The 21,615-nt window shown below is 44.5% G+C and overlaps 1 protein-coding gene across 2 annotated transcripts in view; it reads left to right on the plus strand.

The window, feature by feature from the left end:
* Positions 1-21,615, plus strand: part of MYO5C (myosin VC) — a 92,386-nt gene that overhangs the window by 55,042 nt on the left and 15,729 nt on the right. For both annotated transcript variants that reach the window (XM_008516242.2, XM_070624238.1), the window contains exons 24-35: positions 1,917-1,980; positions 4,045-4,225; positions 6,283-6,376; positions 6,706-6,769; positions 6,855-6,935; positions 8,031-8,211; positions 9,868-9,961; positions 10,426-10,489; positions 11,576-11,744; positions 16,996-17,083; positions 19,829-19,927; positions 21,211-21,365. In XM_008516242.2, the coding sequence (XP_008514464.1) occupies positions 1,917-1,980; positions 4,045-4,225; positions 6,283-6,376; positions 6,706-6,769; positions 6,855-6,935; positions 8,031-8,211; positions 9,868-9,961; positions 10,426-10,489; positions 11,576-11,744; positions 16,996-17,083; positions 19,829-19,927; positions 21,211-21,365 (1,334 nt within the window). The remainder of the gene's footprint in view (positions 1-1,916; positions 1,981-4,044; positions 4,226-6,282; positions 6,377-6,705; positions 6,770-6,854; positions 6,936-8,030; positions 8,212-9,867; positions 9,962-10,425; positions 10,490-11,575; positions 11,745-16,995; positions 17,084-19,828; positions 19,928-21,210; positions 21,366-21,615) is intronic.

Genomic DNA, 21,615 nt, shown 5'->3' on the forward strand with positions numbered 1-21,615 from the left:
CTCGATTATCTATCTTGTCCAGGGATCTTTGCCTTAAGCTCCGACGTGGAGGCAGCTGGAGCAGGAGGGTTCAGGCCTGGGCATCCAGCACATGCCTTAGGCCCAGTGAGTGGTGGATACACCAGGATCCAGGGGGGCACAGGAGCCCTGGGGTTCATGTGAGAGTGTGGGAGAAGCACATGTGGGCAGGATGAAGTAAACGTCCCGAGTCCTGGCCAACAGAGTAGGAGAGGCCGTTCAGATGATGCCAAGGACGGGCATGACCTCCTGCTCCAGATCCTGCGTGCCCTCCAGCCTGTCTCTAAGGACTGATGGTATGAGCATTGCTGAACAGAGGGAGGTCAGAGGTCTGTGAGTAAACCTCACCCCCGAGTTAGAGAAGGCCTTTCCTCCACCTTTTTTATTACAGTACCCTCCTCTTGGGAATTTGTTGTGTTTTCTAACTTCGAGTGGAATTTCCCACAAGAAAATTTAAATTCCCACAAGTGTGTCCTGAAAATTATATATTTGACAGCATTGACATATTTGGGTGGATAATTTTATGCCTCCTCCTAACAAGTGCCTGAAAACGCTCAGACCCAGTGTTGATGAGCTGCTTACCCGCGGGCCTCCCTGCACGCGGCAAACCACGCTTTGTGAGAAGCACCAACGTTCTTTACCCTGTGACCTGTGACTAAGGGATGTTATCATGTGTCGCTTCCCCTTTTTTGAGATTCCAGCTCAGACACCGTCCTGCTGCCCTTAGGAAGAAAGTCGTATTTGGGCAGCCTCTGTAGCCCCTTTGCAAATGGCCCGAGATGGTATGTGCCAGAACTGAAGCCAGTTAATGTGAGCGAATTGAAAATGGAAATTATGTCAAATATGTTGGCCTCTAAATGAAAGCTTAAGCATTTTCCCGAGTATTTCCTGGCTAACTCATGATGTTCTAAAGCAATCATTTTGATCCAGGGACATTTGATGCTACTTTGGACAAACTATTATTGTTGGCTTTTTAAAATTTTAACCAGGTAATTGGGAGGATTGCTATTGTCTCCTCATCCCTGGGCTCCCCTCTTGGGCAGGACTCAGAAATGAGAGAGAACTCGAGGATGGGTGTCAGCTCAGTACAGAGAGGGACGTCGGGCTCTGATGGGCTGCACCGTTTGTGTGTGGACATGGTGGGAGTGTGGGACTGTCATAGCACAGACTGGCCAGAGCCCCGGGGACTGTTCCCTAGTTGTGCGGTGCCCCTTTACCCTACGGGTTGTAGTAGAGACTCTTGTATTTAAACGCAACAGTGGCTCTTTTATACTTTCTCTTCCCCACATGAAGGCAGACACTTTATCATTTTTTTGGTTATCGTGAATGAGTGGTTCTCAACCAAGGTGCATTTGTTCCGCTCTCCCTTCAGGGGACATTTGGTAATGTCGGAAGACACTTTTGGTTGTCACAGCTGGAGCAGAGGTGCTGCTGGCTTCTGGCAGGTGGAAGCCAGGCATGCTGCTCAGCATCCTACCGTGCACGGGATGGCCCCGCTCTGCAGCAAAGAAGCATCCAGCCTGAAGTGTCAATAGTGCCGAGATTGAGAAACCAAATCATAAATGATCATGTTTCTCCCAAAGGGTTTCTGTTCTAATAATAATGTTTTGTCTCAAAGTCAATATGTCCATTTTAATCAAACAAATGACATTCAGACCAATGAAAGTGCTATAAATGAAACTCTTCATAGATTCCAATATGACATATTTGTGAGAATTATTATTTTGAACTCCCCCTTATCCATATTTCTAATTTTTAAAAATGACAATCTCATCTTAAGTCCTATTGGTAGTAAATATCCTGTGATTGTTCTTACAGTCTCAGTTTCTTAAACATGACATGAAACAGTCAAGGCATTGGCGTGCGGACATATTTCAAAAAGCCTTCTCTTTTCACAGAAAAGATGGATGACCTCACCAAGCAGCTCTTTGATGATGTGCAGAAAGAACAAGAACAAAGAAGGTATGACATCTAGTTTGCCTTAAAGCTCCTGCTTCCTCCTCTCTCTGCTGTCTTCTGTTTGCTTCTCGGCTTGCAGGTAGCAGAGCACGGGTACAGGAGAGCGGGCCTGAGTATTTCGGGGAAGTGAGAGACGTCGAGAATGGTGAGAGCGAGATCCCACAGTGCACCTCTCAGACGCTGCACAGCTTCTGCACTTGTGGGCAGCGGACTCCTGGGGATGGCTTGCTTTCCCTTTATTGCTAAGACAGTGAAAAATTTAGAGGCTGTCACCCCTTTCAACTTCCATTAAGTCCAAGGAAGTAAGATTATTGCTTAGGAAATAAACTGCCCTCCCTTTGCCACCTGTTGTGTCTGTTAACTTACCTCTTGCCCCAGAGAATATGGGATGTAACCCTCCTCAAAAAGGTGAAGGCGGGTCCCCATGACCTTGTACTGTACCGGCCCCATCTTTCCTATCTCAGTATCAAACCCTTTGCTAATCTCCAACGACTGCAGTCTCGCTCCCTTCTCTTAAGGCGTCAACTCAAAGGCTTTTAGATCTCAAAGGAGGGATGCGTGGTGGGGTGTTGGGGAGATGGGACATTCTTGGCATATCTCTGTTGGGGGCTGGAGGGCTCAGGGCTGCCTGGGGTGGCAGGACCTACGGCTGCCCTGTGCAGTTAGTTAGCAGGAAAGCTTGGGTCTGGTGAGGAGGCCAGATGCCAGACAGTTAGGGGAGGGAGCATCGCTGAAGAGCTCCAGGAGTTCACACATACATGAAGTGTTTGATGAACCTACATCAGTTTTACAATACAGGTATTTGACACTTTACCTTGAATAATCAATTTTTCAATGAACTCTTAACTCTGGGAGAGGAGCTCAGGTCTTCGCACCTCACCCTGTCCTGGGGCCACTAGGGAGTCATCATTTCGAGCAGGGGACTTAGAGAGCCAGGCTGAGCCAAGTCACTTTGAGCTCCTTGCTGTCCTCATCAGCACTCTCCTGTAGCACGGCTGGTCCCCATTCGGCTGACTGGGGAAGCCTTGGCCTCCGTCGAGAGGCACAAAGATGCCTGCAGTCTGTCGGTGCTCTCCTGACCCATTTAGGCTGCAAGTCTAACAGTCTTTTCACGTGAGACTTCTCGTTGCAGTTTGCTTCTTCAAAGGTATTTTTTATTGGGCGCTTAGGAGCACTGTGGTTTTTTTTGAAAAACCTGAAAGCAAAGTTAAAAACTTAGTTAATGTCTATAAAAGGAAATGAAATAAAAATCTATTGGGAATGTAACTCTCTTCCTTGGGGTTTTTCCCTTTGTGCTGTAAAAGCAAGTCGTAAAATGAACCAAGTTGACAGCCCAGCAAGTAGAATGATGATTTAATAAACTCAGGGAGCCTCTAGGACTGCATCAGTTCTGAATGGGCCCCTGTGGCTGTGTTGGGCTGGTCTAGGTCATGTATCTCTCTTTGGTTATTTTCTTGGTCAATCACCCCATATTTAATTGAGCAACTCTCTCACGGAAATTGGGTTTCCATGGACTTCTGGGCACCTGGATTTACTTTAGTTTATTCCAGTATATTTGAAGGGCTGGATCCTTTGACATATTAAATGGCTGTAGTAACTTGTTTAGGAACAACCCAAACCCCTCAAGGATCCTTGGGACTGGGCAGGGGCCAAGACTTGGCAGAATGTGCCAAGGTCTTTGCTGAGGGAAGTGGCCCCTCCCAGTGGTGGCTGAGGGAAGTGGTCCCCTACCACATAGAACCAGTGAGGCTTCGAGAATATAGTACCCCCAACCACCACTGAGTCTTTAAGTTCAGCCTCCCTATCTTGTATTTCCTGTTTGTGACTGTTGTATAACCACACTTCTCAGATCAGAAGGTCTAAGAAGCTTCTTTAACCCAAGGGGACAGGAAACAGACAGCTTAAAATAAGGCTGTTGTCTATTGGAACTGTCACAATCAATGCTAATTGACTTGTCTCCTCCTTTCTGAGTCTCCTCTTGTTATTTTCAAAATGATGTATTGGTCTAATTCAGAATAAAGACTTTAGAGACAATTCTTAATTGTTTTTTTTTCTTTTGCTGCCTAGACTTCTTGAAAAAAGTTTTGAACTGAAAACACAAGACTATGAGAAGCAGATCTGGTCTTTGAAAGAAGAAATTAAAGCTCTCAAAGATGAGAAAATGCAGCTGCAGCATCAACTGGAGGAAGAGTACATCACCGCCGATGGCTTAAGAGGAGAAGTGGCCCAACTGAGGAAGCAGGCGAAGGTAGAAGCCGCTTCTTACTTTTCCAGGCGCTCTTTGGCTAAGTCATCTGACCTGCATGGAGCGAGCAGTTTCACGTTCCCACAGGATCAGACACCTAAAAGCATCTGTGTAAAGGCCAAAGTCGAAAGGACCCTGATTCCTTCAGTTCTCCCAAGTGTACACCCCCAAGCTGCCTTTGACCTCACAATAATTGTTTTTCATATTTTAAAAGTCAGCTTTCTAACTTTTTTGAAGTTATATTTACATAAAGTTATTCAAATATGTTGATCTAGAGAATACTTCCAAATTGCATTCTAAATTGATGTGAGCCCTTGTTATACTATCCATCATGTTCTTATATATCCAGAAACACCTGTTTCAAAATTAAATTACCTTATTATCAGAACCTTCCATTTTAAATGATTGCCAGAAAATCCACGAAAACAATGATGCATGCTGGGAAAATCAAGCCTTATTGAATTCCCTCTCCACTAGAAGAACAAACCTGTGTGTCCCTGTGTTCTTAAATGCAAAACATTTCAGTGTAAGGTCGGAAAGCTTTCAAGCTTCTGCTAAATATGTGAAACATGTGTTAGTAGAAAATTTATTAAGATTATGCAGATATTCTCTGTAATTGTCATGGAAGGGCCATGTGTGGATTAGAAGAGCTTTAGGAATCACTCTGGGTCACATTTGCACGTCACAGCAGAGCTGTCCCTATTGTCTGGGCCCTGGTTTCCTATTGTTTAAAAGTAGGAGATTGGACTGTGGGATCAGGAAGGAGCACATATTCATTCTTAGCAGTCACACAAGACCGTGTCAGTCTGTGGGAGTCCTGTCATCTGGCCACAGTCTGTATCTCGGGAAATCCTGTGGTGGCACTTGGAATAAGGCACCGGTATTTGTCACTCACTTCCTCTTTGGTAGCTGAAACTGTGGTGCAAACACTCCAACTTGGTATGTTAAGGAGATTATTCTGACTTTCAAGGAAAATAAATGCATCATCATCAAGTTCTACATGGTACACATTATAGCATGTTACACATAACACGTTGAACATGTTGCGCACTATAACACGTCATACATGTTACACATAACACGTTATAAATTATACATGTTATGCATTATAACGTTATACATATTATAATTAGTCTGTAAGCAAATACACACATGACTTAGTGTGTTGATTGAAACCTCACAAAGGGCAGGGCTTTCGGATTGGCTAGTTGGAGGCCCCCATCAGGATGCCACGTGCCGCTGAACAGGCCGTTTAACCTAACCAGCTTCAGTTTTCCAATCTATAGAAGATCTCTCTGCTCACCTCATGGGCCTGATATAAGGATTAGGTTGTGTATGTAAAGCGATCAGTGAATGTCGATTTGATCTTCCTTCTCACCCGCTGTGGAAAGAGGAGCTGTCGCCCTTAAACACTTAGACTAACTGAGAAAATATCAAGGGGGGTTGTTCACCTCTGCCTGTCTCCTGCAGCTACAAAAACACAAACCTGTGACCCTTACTCAAGCTGAGCTCACAAGGTAAATTAAGGCAGAATACAGCCTCTTCCCCACCCCCAGAGCTGCCCCTCCGTGGACCCCAGTCTTGCCCCACCACCAACTCCCGACCTCCTGGCTGCCCCTGGTCCTGCTGCTGCACCACCTCTAGTCCTAGGGGAGCCCGAGCCTGCGTTTCCGAAGCGGGCAGCCTTGTCCACATCCTTGCGTCCGAGAGGTCACACAGTGAAAGAATGTATGGAAATTTTACTTCTCTCAGCTCTCCTTCCTCCCCACCCCGCCCCAAGCTTGTAGTAAGTAATTACTTTTTCCCTTTATATGGTAGGGAAACTCATTCTATGGGTACAACCAAGTAGATCTGGGAATAACTAACAATACTTGGAGCAGTTCAACATGCTTCAAGGCCACGCTGTATGGGCAGCAATGGTTTAACAAGATTTTAACCAGGAAACCACGGGGAGGACGCCTTGCACAGGTACTCAATACTGTAGTAATATTCCCTTTGTCTGCTGTAAAGCATAATAGCTGTTTTTTTCTTCATCTGGTATGGTCATTGCTGTGAAACAGACAATCTCTGAGTTTGAAAAGGAGATAGAGCTGCTTCAGACACAGAAGATAGACGTGGAAAAACATGTGCAGTCACAGAAACGGGAAATGAGAGGTAACGAAAATGAGTCACTGAGCCCCTGGGTGCAGACTGAATTTGTCATAGATGTCACCTCTGAGGAAATGTGTCCTTTGACTGGGATGGGGCTGGTTAGTCACCTGATTGGTTGAATATATGGTAAGTTAAGTAGCTGGTCGGCTTCATAGCTGGCAGGTTGGTTAGTTGAATAGCTGATTGGTTGAACAGCTGGTAAGTTAGTTAGCTGATGAGACGGTTAGCTGGAGATTCTTTGTAAAGCCAGAAAACTAGTCCCTAAAAAGGGAATGGAAGGAGAGAAATCAGGCAAAAATGTAATTTAAACCAGCTCTGCCTTTTCCTCTTAGAAAAGATGTCTGAGATCACCAAACAACTTCTTGATAGCTATGACATTGAAGACGTAAGAAGCAGGTAATCACTTTTGCATTACCAAACATTTAGAAACATGTAACACCTGAGAAAGATGGTGGGTTTTCTCATCCTCCTTGTTTTCCAGGCTCTCTGTGGAAGATTTGGAACATTTAAATGAGGACGGAGAACTCTGGTTTGCTTATGAAGGACTAAAGAAAGCAACACGGTGAGAAATGACCCTCAGGGTTCTTTTTGATTTTTCAGAGATAGACGGTTGGAGAGTCAAAAGTTTATCTTACATTGATTCAGTACACAAGGTAACTTCCTTACAATAGAATAATCTAATCACTGGAAATATTTCTGCAAGAATTAAGTGATTATCTTAGTAATGAAGAACAATCTCTTTATGGGATAAACTGCTGAATAATAAAACCTGTAACATGTACAGTGAAAACTGATTATATCACATAAGTTAGCCAGTGTTGGTATAGGTATATAGATATGTTTAAATTTAAGGAGCTTGCTACTTTTCTTTTTATATTAATAAACTTTATTTTTTAGAGCAGGTTTAGGTTCACAGCAAAACTGAGCAGAAGGCACAGAGATTTCTCATATATCTCCTACCCCCGCCCCTCGCACACACAGCCATTATCAGTATCCCCCATCAGAGTGGTACATTTGTTACAATTGATGAACCTACACTGACATATCGTCACCACCCAGAGTCAGTAGTTTACAGTGGGGTTCACTCTTGGTATTATACATTCGATGGGGTTTGATGAATATATAATGACGTATATCTTGTTGCATCCTACAGAACATACTTTTAAATTATTAGAGTAAAAATGTAATTTTAATAATGTCTAAAATAAAATTTCTCATCATTAACTGCATGTTAGCACCATGTAATGCTTCCTAACTAGCTGGAAGGATTTTTTTTTTTTAAGATTTTATTTTTCCTTTTTCTCCCAAAGTCCCCTGGTACATAGTTATGTATTTTTAGCTGTGGGTCCTTCTAGTTGTGGCATGAGGGATGCCGCCTCAGTGTGGCTTGATGAGCAGTGCCACGTCTGCGCCCAGGATTCGAACTGGCGAAACCCTGGGCTGCTGAAGCGGAGCATGTGAACTTAACCACTCGGCCACGGGGCCAGCCCCCTGGAAGGGTTTTATAATTGTATCTTCCTAATTCCATAGCCTGTAACTATGTGTACCTAGCGCCTGACTGTAATTGTGGGTTTTCATAACTGCCGCGCATGGACGCACAGCCATCGGCACAGCAGAATAAAGACCAGGTGATCAGTTTCTTCACCCTCCTCTACAGCGTTTTGGAGAGTCATTTCCAGTCCCAGAAGGATTGCTATGAAAAGGAAATTGAAGCTTTGAACTTCAAGGTGGTGCATCTAAGTCAAGAAATCAACCACCTGCAGAAATTGTTTAGAGAAGAGAATGACATCAACGAAAGTATCCGTCATGAAGTTACGAGGCTAACGTCAGAAAACATGGTATGCTCGCAGCCACGGGCCTGGTTGTGGCCATTATTCTAGAGATGTTATTCGTTAGTGGAGTGAAATTCAGTTTCTTAGCAGTAAAATGATGGATCAGAATTAGATTTTCCAGGAGTGAGGTAACTGGGTCAGAAGATAAAACTGTAAAATTACCCTAGGTTGGAGAGCACTTTGATTTGAGAGTGCGTTTGTTTACCATAGAATGGGTCCGGATTCTGTGATTTGTATGTGTGTGAGTGTGTATGTTTTTAAATCTATGTGTTTTAAATCTAGCCCTAACCCCTTGGAAAGTGACAAAGAACATTAAGGTAACAGGAGAACTCTTGAGAGGGGTGTGGGTTCAGGTCAGTCCCTCAACCTGTGCTCCTCATCTCACCTTTCCAAGAACTTTGCTCTTCCATGGTGTCTGTTCTTTCCTGCCACATCTGTCTCACCCTTTCTTCTTACTCATGCCCACTGGCATGGAGAAATGCTTTAGGAATCTCCTTACTCATAAAACATCCCTTAACCCCACATCCCCTGCAGCCACTACCCCATTTCTTTGGGGGAGTTAGCCAGACTTCTCAATGGCCATCCAACTGTGATTTCTCCACTCACCTCCCATTTAACAGCCAGCCCGTTCTGTTGTGTGCCCCTCCCACTGACTGAATCCCCCTTCACAGGGCTGATCACAAAGTGTTCCTTTTCACCCTCATCTTAGACTCTTGGCAGCATTTGATGACATTAATCACTCCCTCTGCCTCCCTACTGTTCCCTGGGCTTCCAGGGCACCATGCTCTCCACGGTTTCTCAACCCACCTCACTGGCTACCTCTTCTCAGCTTCTTGACTGTCTCTTCCTCCTCTGCCTAACCTGAGAATGTTAGGAAATTTCAGGGCTGTGTCAACAAGTGGGGAGACGTGACTCTGGGCACAGCGGACATGTGGAACGGTAGGTAAGGACCTCCGCGACATTGTTTATTCCTTGGGTGAAACTTGAATGAGGAATTTGCAGTGAGAGCCAATGGCACAATCAAACAAGTGTTCTTCATCTGAACTTCAGAGGCATGGGTGTTTTTATAAACTTGGACTACAGGAAAACTCTTTACCTGACTGAAAGTGGAGGTCCTAGACATTTAAAGAAGTACACAGATAGACAAGGACAAAGGATTGTGAAGCATACTGGATGATTCCTGACCTCCGCTAACAGAGCAGTGTGCAGCCTAGAATTCAAAGGGCGCAGTGGGGCCCCTTCGAGATGATTTTCCTGTTCTTACATGACGAGATAATGCCTCTGGGCCTGGACCAAAGAGGCTGGCTGCCATTTCCTCACATCACCCCTCCCTCAACTCAGCCTAGAATTCCCATATGCCCTCCCAGACAGTGCACTTCCTTCTCTCCAGGAGACCTCGGTGATATGGGGAGTTGTAGCTGTGTGAGAACCGCTCCCTCTGAGCATGCCAGTGTTTCTTGTGACTTTAGGTCTTCAGATAAAGAAAACAGAACGCCAGTCCAGTCTAATGTCCTGGCTGGCCCTCTGACACAGCTGTACCAGACGTATGCTCCACGGAGTTAAGGTCCTAGACAGTTTAGTTTGCTTCTGAGTAGCTCTGAGATTTTAAAATTTGCAGATGAAAGTATTTTATATTCTAATATTTCTAATTCTTTCGTGAAGATGATCCCAGACTTTAAACAGCAAATTTCAGAACTGGAGAAGCAGAAGCAAGATCTTGAAATTCGCCTGAATGAACAAACTGAAAACATGAAAGGTAACTGGAACCCACAAGAACCTACTTTTAGAAAACGGTTTCTAGTATTCAGGAAATGACAGAAAAGTCATCGTACCCAGGGGTCTCAAACTCTGATTCTCTGTGGGGCCAGGCAGGTGGCATAAATGTGAGAAGTGTGCTGGGTGGAGGGTACAGGAAGGTGCATGGGCATTTAAAGGGCCCACATGCCTCCAAGCTCTGCTGGTTGTAGCCAAGCAGGAATACGGACCCCAGTGTTGCTCGATATTCCTATTTTTAAAGAAAAGCCAGAAACACAGATTTTTATATGCAGTACCACAATTTTTAAATAACAGCTTAAAGAAATTTTAAACATTGTTTAGACCAAACAAAACCTAATCTCTAGCTGGATACAGCTTAGGACCCCTGATAACTGAAAATCAACCAAACACAACCAGGATGCAGTGATGTGGCCCCCAAAGTACTGACAGTTCTTCTCATTATAGGAAAACTAGAAGAGTTGACTAATCAGTTGAATCGCAATCGAGAAGAGGAGGGAACTCAAAGAAAGTAAGTGTTAACGTGTATGTACCTCAAGTTCATGTTCATGTCCTGCTTTTCTTTTCTGAAGTTGAGATACCAGGATATGTTATTAAGCCAAAAAAGCAAGGTGCTAATTAAGGTGTGTAATATATTTGCATTCAAATATGAAGAAATACATGAGCACATGTGCAGGTGTGTGCATGCGCGCACACACACATGTGTGAGCCTGTGTGGGAGAATGTACAAAAAACAACACAAATAAAACATTGGTTGCCTATGGGGAGGGTGAGTGAGTGGCTGGTGCCCGGGGTTGGAGGAGACTTACTTTCACTGTATTTATACCCTTTTGTACCCTTAGAATGTTATACCATGTGCATGGATTGTTCGAAAAATCCATAAGATTGTGTGAGAGAAAACAGATTTTCTCTTAGCCGACCATTTAGGGGAGGCCGAACATCCATGCTGATAGAGAATCTTCATTGATAATCCCCCCAAATTTATATCCTGACCAGCAGAGGGCCTGGTGCCCTGGCAGAGCCTTGTCAGAGAAATGTCCTGTTTTTCTGCCAGTGAATTGAGATACTTAATTTTAAGAACAATAAATGGACACCCTACATCCCAGAGAGCATTTTTAGTCACATGACTTCATTGGTAGGATTGGGACGAAATGACGACCCAAAACAGTAGGAAAGTGGTACGACAGCATATTGGAACACTCTTGATGGACTCCCTCTGCTCCTCTCTCTGATCCCTGGCTTTTTGAGTGTCTGGTCCCCAGGCCATTTACAAAGGAAGTAATCATCAGGCTCTTGGTCATCAGGGTGTGAGTGAGTGTGGATGCCCCATGGGAGCTTTCAAGGGGTTTAGTCGGGATGGGGGCGAGAATCTCTTCTCAGGTTAAGGAGGCTGGGCTGTCTATGGCCAATTTTATGCCCAGCCAACCCTGGCCTCTCCCCGCCTTCAAGGACTGCCCTATGCAGGTACTATTTGCTTTACACATAAATTGGCCAAAGTATTTTTCCATCTTTGGGAATATCAGTGCTTGCTGTGACAATGAGTGACTTCTCCACGAAGGTTAAACTGACACCAAAATTTCCTCTGTCCTTTTTGCAGGACCATAGAAGCCCAAAATGAAATACACACCAAAGAGAAAGAGAAGCTGATGGGTAAGATTCAAGAAATGCAGGAGGCTGGCGAACACTTGAAGAAACAATTTGAAACTGAAAATGAGGTCAAGAGTAGTTTCCAGCAGGAAGCATCTCGTCTCGCTATAGAAAACAGGGTGAGGAGTTTGCTAACTTGTCGATAAATACTGCCTGTGTGCGGACGCCAGTGCACGGGGCACATGCCCCCTGAAGCATACAGTGAACAGCTGTGGACTCAAAGCCACCTTTCATCAGAGCTGTTTCCTTATCTCAAAAGAGAAGCGGCCTCTGAGGTTACAGCCCACTGCAGGGGAGTCTGGGGGACTTACACAGGCCGCACAGGGAAGGGCCTGATAAGGGAAGGGGGGACAGAGGTGCAGTGGTCCTGAGACTGTCCGATGGACTACACCCATCTGAGATGAGGATGCCCTGGTCTGCAGCACGCTGAGGATGACAGCTGATATGTGAACTTTTCTGAGCAAAACTTACCCCATGAGAGGCCCATGCTTGCTTCTGAGGGTAGGTCCTGCCTGCAGTTTTTAAGAGTCAAAATGTTCTTCTGTGAAATGATCATGATAATAGATGACAAACTTTAAATTGTTAAAGTCTTCATCAAAAATGCCCTTGTCAAGGGTCCAGCCCCGGTGGCCCAGAGGTTAAGGTCGCACATTCCACTTCTGCAGCCTGGGGTTTGCCCGTTCGAATCCCAGGTGCAGACATGGCACTGCTTGGCAAAAGCCATGCTGTGGTAGGCGTCCCACGTATACACTAGAGGAAGATGGGCACGGATGTTAGCTCAGGGCCAGTCTTCCTCAGCAAAAAGAGGAGGATTGGCAGCAGATGTTAGCTCAGAGCTAATCTTCCTCAAAAAACAAAAAACCCTTGTCAAAATGAAGTTCGGCAGCTCTGTGTCAGTTCCCAGCAATTCTTTTGAAATTTTACTGGTGTGTGAAAACCACAAGACTGAGAAGCCCTGAAATCACAGATGGGCGCTTTCCTGGGAGTCGAACACTCTCAGGCCCCTTCCTCACTTGGCGGCCTTCAAGACCGTGACCGGGGAAGGGCTCACCAGGGCAGTGGTCAGCCTGGACATGTCCACGGGCCACAGGCCCTGCTCCCCATTGTCAAAGCCCCCCATTTCCTATCTCGCAGGAGAACCATGATAGGGTAAAATCATTTTTTTTTTTTTATTAATGTTATGATAGATTACAACCTTGTGAGATTTCAGTTGTACATTTTTGTTAGTCATGTTGTGGGTACACCACTTCCCCCTCTGTGCCCTCCCCCCACCCCCCCTTTTCCCTGGTAACCACCGATCAGATCTCCTTATCAATATACTAACTTCCACCTATGAGTGGAGTCATATAGAGTTCGTCTTTCTCTGACTGGCTTATTTCGCTTAACATAATACCCTCGAGGTCCATCCACGTTGTTGTGAATGGGCCAATTTTGTCTTTTTTTATGGCTGAGTAGTATTCCATTGTGTATATATACCACATCTTCTTTATCCAATCATCAGTTTCTGGGCATGTAGGCTGGTTCCACGTCTTGGCTATTGTAAATAATGCTGCGATGAACATAGGGGTGCAACGGACTCTTGAGATTTCTGATATCAGGTTCTTAGGATAGATACCCAGTAATGGGATGGCTGGGTCATAGGGTATTTCTATTTTTAACTTTTTGAGAAATCTCCATACTGTTTTCCATAGTGGCTGTACCAGTTTGCATTCCCACCAACAGTGTATGAGGGTTCCTTTTTCTCCACATCCTCTCCAACATTTGTCACTCTTGGTTTTGGATGTTTTTGCCAATCTAAACGGGTGTAAGGTGATATCTTAGTGTAGTTTTGATTTGCATTTCCCTGGTGATTAGCGATGATGAACATCTTTTCATGTGTCTATTGGCCATATTCATATCTTCTTTTGAGAAATGTCTGTTCATGTCCTCTGCCCATTTTTTGATCAGGTTGTTTGTTTTTTTGTTGCTGATCAGTGTGAGTTCTTTGTATATTATGGAGATTAACCCTTTGTCAGATAAGTGGCTTGTAAATATTTTTTCCCAATTAGTGAGCTGTCTTTTTGTTTCAATCCTGTTTTCCCTTGCCTTGAAGAAGCTCTTTAGTCTGATGAAGTCCCATTTGTTTATTCTTTCTATTGTTTCCCTCAACTGAGGAGTTACAGTGTCCGAAAAGATTCTTTTGAAACTGATGTCAAAGAGTGTACTGCCTATATTCTCTTCCAAAAGACTTATTGTCTCAGGCCTAATCTTTAGGTCTTTGATCCATTTTGAGTTTATTTTGGTGTGTGGTGAAAAAGAATGGTCAATTTTCAATCTTTTGCATGCGGCTGTCCAGTTTTCCCAGCACCATTTGTTGAAGAGACTTTCTTTTCTCCATTGTAGGCCCTCTGCTCCTTTGTCGAAGATTAGCTGTCTATAGATGTGTGGTTTTATCTCTGGGCTTTCAATTCTGTTCCATTGATCTGTGGACCTGTTTTTGTACCAGTACCATGCTGTTTTGATCACTGTAGCTTTGTAGTATGTTTTGAAATCGGGGATTGTGATTCCGCCGGCTTTGTTTTTGCTCAGGATTGCTTTAGCAATTCGCGGTCTTTTGTTGCCCCATATGAATTTTAGGATTGTTTGTTCAATTTCTGTGAAGAATGTTCTTGGGATTCTGATTGGGGGGTAAAATCATATTTTGCAGTGTCAGAATTTAACTTTGAAGCATAATTATATCTAAAAAGAGGATCCAGGGAGTTTAACATTTAATAGGAAGTAGCGAATTCCAGTCAGGGGCACCTAGATGATGGCCATCTTTTTTGGAGGGGGATATAACTTTCTCAGAGCACAGACTCCTCAGATCACACCAGATAAGCAACAGCTTGCTGAGCGTGTGCGAGATGCTGTCCTGCCTTCTGCAGCTGTGCCTGCGTGTGTGTCCCTTGGGTCTCCGCCGGGGCCAGTGGTAAGGGAAAGGTTTGTGGGGGGGTCTTGTGTGTGTTGTGCATCTTGTCGGGTGTGAACCCTCCTTCCCTAGCTGTGAGCATGTGGCTCTGTGTATGTGTCAGTCCCTGAGTTGTGTAGGATTTGTGTGAGTTTGTTTATGATGCTCCGGGAGCAGTGAGGGCCCCTCCTCAGGAGCCCCCCCTGTGTGTGGCTCTGTTCCCAGGCAGGGACAGGACAGGCCTGCTTCTTCCACAGAGCACTGAGCTGGGGAACAGTCATATCTACGTGTTTATTCCAACATCTATCCCTGAGCCAATGAGTAGCCTCAGAGTTACAGATGAACGTGCAGCAACAGAATTTCTATATAGGAGCTGGTGGTTTTTGCCCATGAATGAGACTTAACTGCATTAGTTTCCTAGAGCTACCATAACAAATTGCCATAAACTGGGTGACCTGAAACAACAGACATTTGTTCTCTCACAGTTGTAGAGGTCAAAGTCCAAATTCAAGGTGCTGGCAGGGCCGCACTCCTCCAGAGTCTCTGGAGGAGAATCCTTCCTTGCCTCTTCCAGCTTCTGGCATTTCTTGGTTTGTGACAGCCTTACTCTGATCTCTGCCTGTGTCTTCATATGGGCTTCTCTCTGTGTGTCTCTGTGCGTCCTCTTCTGTTAAAAGGATAGTCTTATTAGATTTAGGACCCACCCTGATCCAGTATGATCTCATATTGATCCTTAGTTTAATTATAACTGCAGAGACCCAAATATGGTCACATTCTAGGGTTCTAAGTGGACGTGAATTTTGAGGGGACACTATTCAACCTACTTTGAGTCAAAATTGTTAATAAAAAAAGAAATTAAAAAAATTTGGTGGTCATCTCACCATTTATCAAAGAAATTCAAAATTAAAACTAGGTATTATTTTTGCCTCTCAAATAATAGAGATCTTATGGTGCTGGTGAGAATGTTTTGAAGTGGGCACTGTCATACATGGTTTCTGGGAATGTAAATTGGTACAAACTTTCTCAGGGGTGATTTGGAGGCAAATATATCAGGAACCTTTGGAAGCGCATTCCCTTTGGCTCAGTAATGCAACTTCTAAGATTCTATCCTAAGTAAGTAATCAGATATGTGGACAAAGGTTTTGGTTCAGAGTGTTGATCATAATGTTATTAATCATAGCAAAAAAACCCAAGGAAACAAAATGGATGTCCAACAAAAGTAGGGAGGTTAAATTATCGTACGTCATATGACTTAGCCATTAAAATGATTGTTTGGATATATTATCAGTGATATGGGGAAATGTCTGCAATATAATTAGAGAAAAATATAGCATTTAAAACTTTACATACAGTAAGACCCCAATTTTATAAATGTGTATGTGCCACATTAGAAAAAAAGAGAAGAATGAAATAAATCAAAATGTGAACAGTGGTTTCTACCAGGTTCTGGATTGATGAGTGACTTTTTATTATTAGATGTATAATAGGATGGACTCAAATTGGAGGGAAGAAATTGTACCCACATCCCGACTCGCAAGGTCAGATAAAGTTCCTAACGTGCTTTGTCAGGGACACAGAACTGTGGCAGGGGAGAGGTGACCACAGAGTAGAGACTGCACAACTTCCCTCAGCCCCAAGAGTCCCCACAGGGCACACAGCCGCAGTGACTGCATGGTGGGCATTGCTGGATCAGGGAAAACTGAATCTTCTCTTTGTCAAAGCCCTTGGAAGCCAGGAAGAACCTAAATACTCTATGCCCTTGATAGGAAATATTTATAGGCATCCAGGACTCTCCCGGTTCTTGAGCTAGATTCAGCATGGGCAAGACCACCCCTTATCAGGAAGGAAAGGCAAAGCTGGACCCAAATCTCAGAACAGTCTCTCTGTCTCCATCTTCTCACATCCAGAGAGCCCGTTCTTGCACATTCATATTTTTAAATTCTCTACAGTGGGTATTACTTTATTAAGGGAAAAGTAGATCAAGATAAATGTGGTGTGTATCCATACCATGGGATATTATTCAGCCGCAAAAAAGAATGACATGCTCATACATGCTATAGCATGGATGAACCTTGAAAATATTATGCTAAGTGAAAGAAGCCAGACACAAAAGGCCACATATTATATGATTCAATTGATATCGAGTGTCCAGAATAGGCAGATATATAGAGACAGAAAGTAGATTAGTGGTTGCCAGGGGCTGGGAGGGAATGGGGGCACAGGGGATGATGGCTAAAATTTACAGGTTTCTTTTTGGTGTGATGAAAGTGTTCTGGAATAATGGTGATTTTTGCACAATTGACTATACTAAAAACCATTGAGTTGTACACTTTAAATTGTATGTGAATTGTATGGTATGTGAGTTATAGCTCAATAAAGCTGTTACCAAAAAGTGGATTAAGATGCTTCTAAGCTAATGGCCTTGTTTCTTTTGATTTCTGTAGGATCTTGAAGAAGAGTTAGACATGAAGGACAGAGTGATTAAAAAGCTACAAGATCAAGTCAGGACTCTAACCAAGACAATTGAAAAAGGTAGGAAAAATGACATTCACTTCCCTATTCTTTGAGCTTTCAGCTAAAGTCAGCATGCGTTGAAGTGTTTTATTTCCTGATGTGTTTCAAAGTCTTTGAAACCCAAAGGAATGATTCTCAACTGGTAGGGTTTAGGGCTCAGTGATGGGCTGATGGAAAGATCCTTTGAGGCAGGCAGATAGCTCGCCACCCCTCAGATAATACTGGATATGCTCATGTCATTGCAAGGCTCACCCTGAAATGACTATGATGAATAATTAATACTCTTCCTCCGTTAGCTCTCCCCTTTTAAAACTGAAACTATGAGCAAGTTTCTAATTTAACTGCTTTGACATTCACTTCCTCTTCCAGTTACATAGGATCAATATCCCCATTTCTATTAGAAGAAAGAAGTTGAGAACTTAAGAAGCCAGACAGTAGTCCTGGGCATGGACTGAACTTCACACTTTGAGTGTCCTCATGAGCTCCTGTGAAAAAGACTCTGCCTTTCTTTCCTTCATCTGCTTCTGTCACTGAACTTTCCTGACTTCTCTCTTCTAACACTCTTCACGCTTCTGTTCCATATTGCTTCCTTTCTCCCAGCCTTCATCACTAAGGCTATATCTTCAATTATCCGTTCCTTTTTCTATATTCATTTCTTTGAAGAGCTCCTTTATTCAACTCTCAGCTCAAATTTAAAATGTCTAAAACCAAACGAGGATCTCTCCCATTCAGTAATAAACGATAAATGTTGGTGTGCCTGTGGAGGCAGGGACCATGTCTGTCCTTCCCAACCCCCCAATTCCCCGTTGTTGGAATGAATGAATGAACTGCCATCTCGACATAAGGACTTCCATCACCTCCAACTCAGCGTGTCTAAATTGGAATGCATCAGCTTCCCTTCCTGTGTGTTAGTTCTCTTGTCATACAACAAATTACCCAAAACTTAGCAACGTAAAACAGCAAACACTTAACAATGCACAGTTCCTGAGGGTCAAGAATCCAGGAGCAACTTAGCTGGGTGCTTCTGACTCTGAGTTGCTGTCAAGTCGTCAGCAGGGATGTGATCATCTGAAGGCTTAACTGGGGCTGGAGCATCTGCTTCTAAGCTCATTTATGTGGCTCTTGGCAGGAAACCAATATCTCTTGAACACTCCATAAGTGGCATTAGCTTCCAGGGTCCCTGCAAGGAACGTGCCCAGATCTGAGTCATCACACTCGAGAATACCCAAAGTGTGAGGTCCTTATCAGGTATTTCTGCTTCAGTTATTGTTCTCCCTGGTCCAGATGCAATCTACCAGTCAGAGGTCATTCTTATCATACATAGTGTTGCTTAGTAAAACAGCTGACGTTCTACCCCATCAGTCTCCAAGGGAACAGAGCTAGTAAATCCACAGGAGAAATTTTCACGCAGTAATAAGAGAGTTCTGTTAACTCTTTTTCACCCACTAGAGCCCGCTCGCTTTTCTTGGCCCGACTGGAGTGATACCTCCTTCAGGAAGCATTTTTCAACAGTTCTAACCTACCTCTGTGTGAATTCTCATAAGCCCTATATTTATTTCTTATGGCTACTATAACACATCTGCATAAAATTAGTGGCTTGATGGAACACCGATGTATTATCTTACAGTCCTAGAGGTCAGAAGTCCAAAATGGCTTTCACTGGGTTAAAATCAGCATGTCAGCAGGGCCGTGTTCCTTCTGGACACTTCGGGGGAGAATCCGTTCCCTCACCTTTCCCAGCTTCTGGAGGCGGCCTGCGTTTCTTGGCTTGTGGACCCCTTCCTCCATCTTCAAATTCAGTAGCATAGCGTCTTCAAAGTCTTCCTCTCTAACCTCTGCTTCTGTCGTCACATCTCTTTCTCTCAGAATGGATATGAATCTCTGGGGAACAGAGGGCAGACTGTGGCCCACCCAGGATCTCCACATCCCAATGCCTGGAACCTGTGAATATGTTCCCTTACATCGCAACAGGGATTTTTAAGGATCTTGAGATGGGGAGATTATCCTGGATTATCCAGGTGGACCCAATGTCATCATAAGAGACCTTATAAGAGAGAGGCATGGATGCCAGTGTGAGAGAAGGTGATGGAGCAATGGAAGCAGAGGGAGAGGAGGAGATATGATGATGGAAACTGAAGTCAGAGTGATGTGGCCACAAGCCAAGGAATGTGGGCAGCTTCTAGAGCTGGAAATGCAAGAGAGAGGCCCTAGAGCCTCCAGCAGGAGCACAGCTCTGCTGACACTTTGATTTTAGCCCTGTAAGATCCATTTCAGTCTTCTGCCCTCCAGAACTATAAGATTAAAAAAAGTTATGGTATTTTAAGTCACTAAATTTGTGATAACTTGTTCAGCACATAAGAAACTAATACAGTCCCGTTAGGATCACACAGTATGGAACTTGGCCCACCAAATGTTTTCTAAGTCTTGCTTCCTTAACTGTGGCATCAGCATGTTGAAGACAAGAGCAGCATCTGAGATTGCTCTCATCTCCCTGCTCTGCTGGATACATACCAGGCACTCATAAGGATTCCTTCAAGGATAACAGGCTGTTCAGCAGCAACCATACTCCTTGATATCCTCACAGATAAGAATCACTACCAGAAGACATTCTTCAGGATTCAGTAAAGTTTTCATTTAGCTGAAAGCCACAAGAGTTCATGTGCAAACCAGTGAGAATGGGGTGGAAAGATACAGAGCAGTCCCGTTATAAAGCTTGTGGAACTTTTTGGGTGTATTTAGCTGACTGTTTACCTCTCTCTGCAGCCAATGATGTGCACTTGTCTTCAGGACCCAAGGAGTACCTGGGGATGCTGGAATACAAGAGAGAAGATGAGGCCAAGCTTATTCAAAACCTCATTCTTGGTAGTTAAACCTGGAAGTCTGAAGTTTTGTTTTGTCTTTGAGAACCTGAACGTCATTCATTGCCACAGTCCGGGGCAGGGGCAGTCCCTTCTCTTCCTCCCCTGCTCTCCCCCAGCCCCGAGTTTCTCAGCCTCAGCACTATTGACCAGATGATTCTTTGTTGTGAGGGACTACGCTCTGGAGGATATTGAGCAGCATGCTTGGCTTCTACCCTCTCGAAGCCAGTAGCAGCACCTAGTCATGACAATAAAAAGTGTTTCCAGATGTTGCCAAATGCTCCCTGGAAGCCAAAATTGCCCTCAGTTGAGAAGCACTGCCTAACCTCTTCCCAAGACTAGTCGCAGGGTCTGGATAGAAGACGTATCTCCTTATCTTTGTGTCTCAGCACAGGAGTCACCGCAGAAGTAATTGTGGCTTCTATGCTCCATTCAACTTCTGACAAATTTACATGCAGGCAGTATGACGGGGGCTTCCGAGCCACGCCTCCGTTACAGGAATGCCCCAGTGTGCATGCCCAGGGGTGGGTGATCTTAGAACTAATCTCACTAGACGTCTTCACCATGAAAACCACATGGTTTTCCAGAGGAAGGGAGAAAAGCTCCTCCCTATCAGCTTGTCTCAAAGCAGAAAGCCAGCATGTAGCCTGCTTCCTCTTCTTCTAAGTGACCCCCTCAGAGCGTGTGCGCACACCTCCCTTTTCCTTCCCGCCCTTCCTAGGGCACAGCTGTGGAGCCTCTGCTTTGTTCTCCTGTCTTCATGCAGCCATGGGGCGGTCTTTGTGTGCTTATCTTAGCTTGTCCTATGAAGTTTCTGTCTCCCCTTCATCCCCATCTGTCTCACAGCCATTCTCTTCCCCCCAAGGCCAGCGAGACCCCCTCTGAGGACTGTTGTGTACCTGTCTTCCCGATTCAAGGCGGGTGCATGTGATCACCGAGATCATATCCATCCTCATCCTGGAGCCTTTGGTGGGGTGCTTGGAGCTGGGGTTCCCCTCTCACCTTGGAGATCTGAAATCCAGGGTCTCCACACCAGGGAGAAGTCAAATTCTGTCTCTTATTCAGCCTTTTAAAAAAGAGGAAGTACTTTGCAAATGAGAAGTAAGAGGAGCAGAGGGCACCTGTATATTTTTGCCAGACTGAATTCCTCAAAGAGAAAAGACATCCCTATGCATTCAGGCACAGCATTGAGTATGGAAAAGCAAACACCCCTGCCCCGTAGTCAGAGGTTCTTTAGGGGGAGAGCTGACCGTCAGCTGTAATCCTCATCGACTATCCCTGCTCCAGACTTGAAGCCCCGCGGCGTGGTGGTGAACATGATCCCCGGGCTGCCGGCTCACATCCTGTTCATGTGTCTACGCTACGCAGACTCTCTAAATGATGCCAACATGGTCAAGTCCCTCATGAACAGCACCATTAATGGCATCAAGCAGGTGATTAAGGTAGGAACCAGCTTTGACATTGGCCCTTGGTATTATGGCTACTTTAGGAGCACCTGTGGGAATGACCAGATGCCCATACTTTGCCCATTCTTCATCTCCAGTCTTTGGTGAACCACGTGATTCTTCAAGCCAGTTTGAAGCCCAATCAGTGAAAGAAGCCAAGCTGGTAGGAAAAGACAGGCAAGGTCAGGGATCGCCAAGGATAAGGACCTGCCAATAGATCTCAAAGCCGTCCCTTGGAGTGTACAAC

This window comes from Equus przewalskii, chromosome 1 (assembly GCF_037783145.1).
Source record: "Equus przewalskii isolate Varuska chromosome 1, EquPr2, whole genome shotgun sequence".
Lineage (NCBI taxonomy): Eukaryota > Metazoa > Chordata > Mammalia > Perissodactyla > Equidae > Equus > Equus przewalskii.